The sequence below is a fragment of the Urocitellus parryii genome, chromosome 10, assembly GCF_045843805.1.
Source record: "Urocitellus parryii isolate mUroPar1 chromosome 10, mUroPar1.hap1, whole genome shotgun sequence".
NCBI lineage: Eukaryota > Metazoa > Chordata > Mammalia > Rodentia > Sciuridae > Urocitellus > Urocitellus parryii.
The window spans coordinates 88,139,244-88,145,484 of NC_135540.1; the positions used below are offsets into that span (position 1 = coordinate 88,139,244).

General features: G+C 39.2%; 1 protein-coding gene across 1 annotated transcript; it reads right to left on the bottom strand.

The window, feature by feature from the left end:
• Positions 1-416: 416 nt before the first annotated feature.
• Positions 417-1,406, bottom strand: LOC113196523 (alveolar macrophage chemotactic factor-like). Its single transcript, XM_026408480.1, has 4 exons — positions 1,298-1,406; positions 1,040-1,175; positions 846-929; positions 417-479 (listed from the first exon to the last, which is right to left on the bottom strand). The coding sequence occupies exons 1-4, from the start codon at positions 1,404-1,406 to the stop codon at positions 461-463; spliced, it is 348 nt and encodes a 115-aa protein (XP_026264265.1). The 3' UTR covers positions 417-460.
• Positions 1,407-6,241: the final 4,835 nt, after the last annotated feature.

Here is a 6,241-nt window from a genome sequence, read left to right on the forward strand (position 1 = left end):
AAATATTTTCTATTCCATGGGCAGAATGAGAATAAGAATGTCTCTCCCCCAACAGCATTCCAACAAAACATTCATTGTTAAATTCAAAGCCTTTCACACACACTATAGGAATAGATTCTAGAAATACATTGCAGAAGTCACCTTCAATTCAAGACACTTTGAAAGATCAACCACCAATGACTCCTGGCTCACAAAATAGTCAGTTTCCAAGGATTCCAGTAATATAGCAGATAAAATAAAAACAAGTAGCAAGAAATACTATGCTAAATACTTAGTAAACTGAGCAAAAAAAATATGAGGGATAAACAGATTTCCCTTTTCCTTTCAAAGCAGGGAATCCACACAGAAAGCTACTGGGGGAAAAAAATCAACCACTTCTTGTCTTCACTGGTCCAGAGACTCTCTTGGAAAACTTCTCAGCTGAAAGCTGGACAGTCCTTCCAATGCGTGTTCCGTTCTCTTAATTTTTGTTTCCACTGCTGAGAAAATAATTATATCAGTTTAACCAGATTTTCATACTTTAGTCTACTCTACCCTATTTTCAAAACACAGTGCCTGGAATGTTGATGAAAACAATAGTTAGATAAATGTAAAGGGTGGAGGAAAAAAAATACATCTTTCAATAATGAGCTTTGTATTATGGCTCATGCAAGGGTGATCCAGGTTTTCCCAGTTCCTTCCAGAAAAATTTTCCCTTCTTAACAACCTTTTAATTCTAAGCATGGTCTGGAATGTGGTACCCAAATCCTATAGAGAGAATAAGGAAGGACCTTGTGATGTCTACCTTCCCCCCCCCCACCCCAGAGAAAAGATTAAGAAACTGTAAAGATCAAAGGGGCAAGTACCCGTCCAAAATTTTCTGGACGATTTTCTTGATCAAAGGAGCCTCAGGGTCCAGACAGGCTTCCTTTCCGTTCTTCAGGGAGGCTCTACAGAGAGAAAAGGAGGATGCAAGTCTAAGTTATAGGAGCAAAAGACAAGGCTGGAGGAGTCCCTTCTTGCTAAGGTCAAGTGGACACCGCAGCGCAGGAGAACTTACACCACTTCCACCTTGGGGCACTGTGGGCCTGCGGCGATCACCTGGAGATTAGTGACCATTTTGGGGTGAATTCCGGGCGTGGTGGATAAACAAACGCAGCGCAGTTCTCTCACCACTTTCCCTGCTACTGGACCAGCTGGGGAAGAAAGAGTCGTTATCGAAAGGTGCTGGGAGAGCCCTCATCCCCACCCGGCCCAGATGCAGAGGTTGGGACACGCGGTCTTGCTGGGGTGCCTCTGGTGTGTCCCGAGCTCTCACCGTTAGCCAGGGGCGCTGGCGGCGTTAGCAGCAGCAGCAGCGCCAGCAGCGCGCACAGTGACCGGGAAGGGCGGGGAAGGCGGGGAGAGAGGCTGGGCCGGAGACTCATCACCGCGGACAAAAGAGCGCAGCGAGGGAGCGCGGGTTCGTAGCGTGGAAGAGGCGCGGAGATTTGAGGCTCCAGAGCACTGTGACTTTCTCGAGTCCTTTGCACTCCTTTTATCTGCATTCATCCCTTCCCCCAGGAAGGAAATTCAAGTTGGGATGCTCGGGAAATTCCCTGCACACGGGGGTCGGGGATTGGCGGAGGGGGCTTGTGGAGGGGGGCCTAGACCAGGCGAATTGGTAAAGAGGGTGGCGGGGAGGAGCTGCCAGCACCGGTTTGGAAAGGACTTGGTAGCCCCGCCCCACAGTGGAGGGCGCTACTCCTCCCTCCCTACACTGGGAGCGATCTTTTGGGGACCTCGTTCCTGGGTAACCTCTTTCTACCTAGGGCAGATGCCTCTGCGAGGTCTCCATCTAGAGAGGAAGACTGGAACTAAAGTAGCGGAAATTTGGTTTTAGAAAATTCTCGGTAGATATTAAATTATTATTATTATTATTATTATTATTATTATTATTATTATCATCATCATCATCGTTATTCAGGAAATGTAATCCGTGATTAGAACTGCGCTAAACAGAAAGACCTTTCTCTCCTTTCAGGCACGTCATTATAAGGTTCCTCAGATTACTTAAGGATTCTCTGGAATTCAGTCAGCTTTAGAAACCAAGATGAAAGTGTTTCTTCTCTACTTCTGCTTCAAGTAAGTGGCAGGAACTGGCTTCAACATCAACTAGTTACTGGAAATCCTGTACGTGTAAATTCAGCAAGTATATGCGTTTTGAGGTGGTTTAACAAACAAAAATCTTCAAAACTCACATGCAGGAAATTGCCATAGAAGATGACACCTCGCTTCTAGCAGTTCAACATACGCTTGAATTAGAAAAGGTTTTGGTTTTCGTGGGACTGCTGCGGTGTAGGGTGACTGAGGTCTGAAGCCAATATCAGAGATCCACTGTTCTGGCTCTGGCTCCTGGGCCACGTGTGTATGTGTATATGTAATTTAACATAATTTGGAGAAGCTATGGGAAACTGATGAATTTAAGAAACTCCTGTGGAAGCTTGATCTTTGAATCAATTTGGCATCAAGACAGAGTCCACTCTAATTTCCCACAAATACCTTCATGGGATGGGGAGGGGGTGCCTCTCCCACAAGCTTGTGGAACCTTCCAGCTTCATGACTAGTGGTGAGCTAGGCTCTTTCCAATACCTGGTCCAGAGCTGAGAGTTGTCTCCCCAATATCAAGTGGTGAAATAACTTACAGAACTGGGGTTTTAATGAACAGACCATCACTGCATGGCAGTTTTACGTATGATATTATGTGACACATAGGCTTTCTTTCATGGACAACCAACTAAATTCTCTTTTGGATTGTTCTCAAGACCCTTGACCTCACAGTAGGCCAGCAAAGGCAATCAGCAAACATGATGGCAATCAGAAACTAGTCATGGAATGAAACTCTTACTTGTCCCCTGTGAACTTGGGGAATTTTATTAACTCCTCCACCCATCTTTCTTGGAATAATAGCACTTCCATTGCTGAGCAAGAAAGAGGTGTCATTTCTGTTTGGAACTTTTATTCTGGAAGGAAACTTAAGTATCTGGCTGAGGATGGGAAGGAGGTTTGATCTTCTCTGGGAGGGAAGCTAAGTGGGAAGTTCTCTGTCCTGCACAGCTTCCTGATACCCTCAGCATCAACCCTGACTCAGTCAGTGTAATCCTTCATCCTTCTGGGGAGTGGTGATCTGTAGAAGGCAGACTGTGGATTTATTATATCAACATTTTAGAGATTAGAAGGTATCTAAAGATGACAGATAAGCCTCACTCAAGTGGCTAAGACAAAACTTCAAAAACAAAACTAGTGATCTTGAGCAATTAAATTCATTTTAACTGCAAGGAAGAAATCACACTATCTTAAGACTGTGGGGGAAGAAAGTTTAATGACCCAGGTTATTGAGTTTTTAAGTGTGTGTGTGTGTGTGTGTTTAGGTTAGTTCCAAATTATTTTAAATTCAAGTGAACATGTGAATTAGTTATGACACTAAATGATAAATTCAGTTAGAAATCATGGAAAGAGATTGCCAGTTCCACCTTTCAGTCTTATGGATTTACATGCTTCACCTGATTGGCACTCTGAATCAACTCACCATGGATTGTTTACAGAATATAAAAAGAAAAAAAAACTGGCAAGCAGTTAAAAGAAAGTCCCCATAAGAAGTGGGCTGTTTGGTTGTCCAACCTTATCAGGAAGCAGTATGTAACTTAACCTAGCTTCTCATTGAAATTGCTTTTGCCCACAGCCACGTCAGGCTCCTGTCTAGGCGTCTTTGATGTTGCTCTTGTACAAAGACAGTTAGGAATGTGGATGTCCAAAGATCACTTGAGACTAAGAATGAAAGCACTGAGAATTAGTGGAAACAGAGCACTTTAAAAGCAATTGTGTTTCTATTGCAAATTTAAAGTGATGCCATTTGTCTTACAGGCATTGTATCAGGTGGTAAAGAAAGACTCTGCTATTTTTCCCAATGACAATAAAATAACCCACAAAATGACATCATTATCCTGATAACCTGGAAGATTTACTGTCTGTCAAAGGCAGTCTGGTTTTAGTCATAATACCATGGAGTAATATAATATGAATGAAATAAATATAATGTAATGTAATATGAATGAAAACATGAATGGTTAGCAACTGTTAAGGTTCTTCCGTACTCATGATTTCTTGAGCCTTACATCAATTCTTTGAGGCAGATAAGAGAAAATCTCTTCTCCAGTAATCAGGTACAGAAAGTAAGACAAGAGACAGAAGTAAGTAGTAGAAAATTCAGGATTAGAAGTAACAGCATTGGGGAATCTGCTATAAAACATTTTTAATGGTTTCCAGATTACAAACCACTTTCATCACAGTTACTACACATACCCCCTGGGAGCTCTGCACAGTCTGGTCAACCACTTTATTGTATTGCCCCACAGTTATCATATTTTAAACTATTGAAATTCTCAGTCTATTCACTTCTGTCTTTGGGGCCACAATGATGTCAAAGGTCCCAAAGACTTCCAGGTTACCCAGCTAGAAACCATACTATTTTATATATCCTTCACCTTCTCCAAGACTAATCTTTTATGTTTTCAGGTTTTACTTCCATATTTATTCACTTGGAGATGGAGATCAAACTATGGTCCTTATGGATGCTAGGCAAGCACTCTATCACTGAGCTTCACCTCCAGCCATTTGAAATGTATTTCCCCTTTAGTCTTTGAACATCTAATGTTCTTATTATAACTACATCATAAGTCTGAGCTTAGTTATTCATTAATTGTTTTTTCCTCCTTCAAGTCAACTATAAACTCTAAAATCAGAGTTGATATATATATATATATATATATATATATATTAAGTTCTAAGTTCAGTAGTGAGCAGTATAGGAGCATTTGATGATACATGATGATAACAGCTTGTTATTTTACAGTATTCTTTACCAGTATATCTGAAAGCTAAGGAGGAAAGAATAGGATTATTCTACTTTTTGGAACTCCACTATTTTGATTGGTTTTCTCTATGTTGGAAATGGTTTCTTGGTAATTCTTAGAGAAAATTCAAATAATATGTTCAACCATTGGAATCTGAATTATTCAAAAGAATTTTTAGAATCCAAAAGATATTTGATATTAAAAGAAAGGAAATTATACTACTAAATCTTTACTAAATTGAGAATTTTCTGTGACATAGGGATTGTGGGAGATAAATGACTAGAAGAAATTCTGATTAAGTTATATTAAATTGAATGTTAGCAATATGGGAATGTCATTCTTCACTGATCTCTTCCAACAAACCAGAAGCCTTTAATTATAAGATTTAGCGTCTCGTGTAGGCCTTTTCAAATATTTCCTCAAGTTTCTATTCTCCTTTATTATTACGCTTTACAGTACTTTTAAGAAATACTCTACAAGTGCCAATAATTTAGAATGTTGATATATTAATGTCTGGTTAAGCATAGCAAGGAATTCAATATAAGAAAGAAAATGAGAGTTTGAGCAGAAGAGTTGCTTGCACACAAAAGAAAAGGGAATCTCTAGTTATCTTTGGTCTAGCAGCGCAATCCTAAAATTATTTTTTGTTGACAATAAAAAATGATACACAGAAAATATTAGGATGAAAATTCTGTATGGTTCCAAGTCTTGGGCTTCTCAGAAATAGGAAGCATTTATGTCTTGTTTCATAAATTTGACCTGGATTAAGCAAAAAATAGAAAGAAAATCCTTTTAGTATTAACTATTTTAAATAATTTTGAGAAGGCATTTGTATGATAGTGTGCTTAGACTTGTAACATTGTGCTTAGTAGTGACCATTTGCTCTGATGCTTTGGACACCATTACCTCCACACCTTGTACTTTTTTTTTTTTTAGCAGAATATTCACTCTGCGTAGCCTCATAATATTTATTACTGTCATTTAATATATAGTAGAATCTTATCATTGCAATAGTCCCAAGTTTTCAATTCTGCAAATATTTCTATGACAAGGTTCAATTTTTTTGTAGGTATACAACATATGGAATGATGGAATAAAATGGGTTAACAGGAATAATAGTGATGTAATTACATGTATATGACTTAATGTGCTTCTTAGATAGTCAAAACTCTATTTGCCTTACTGCTTGAAAAAAAAAAGACCTAATATTTGACAAGTATCCAAGACAGTGTTCATGAACTTTTAAGAATAAAACATCTTATAGATGATTGATTGCTACCATTTTTTTGGTTGAATTTGATTATGAATTCTTAGTGAGTAACTGCTTCCATTCATACTCACTATACTATTTTTACAAGAACTGGGAATTA

Bases quoted from the DNA above. Each gene is read 5' to 3' on its own strand.
- LOC113196523 (XM_026408480.1), bottom strand. From the start codon at position 1,406: ATGAGTCTCCGGCCCAGCCTCTCTCCCCGCCTTCCCCGCCCTTCCCGG. The intron at 1,176-1,297 runs GTGAGAGCTCGG...TTTCTTCCCCAG, and splicing joins GCCAGCGCCCCTGGCTAACG to CTGGTCCAGTAGCAGGGAAA. The intron at 930-1,039 runs GTAAGTTCTCCT...TTCTCTCTGTAG, and splicing joins TGCCCCAAGGTGGAAGTGGT to AGCCTCCCTGAAGAACGGAA.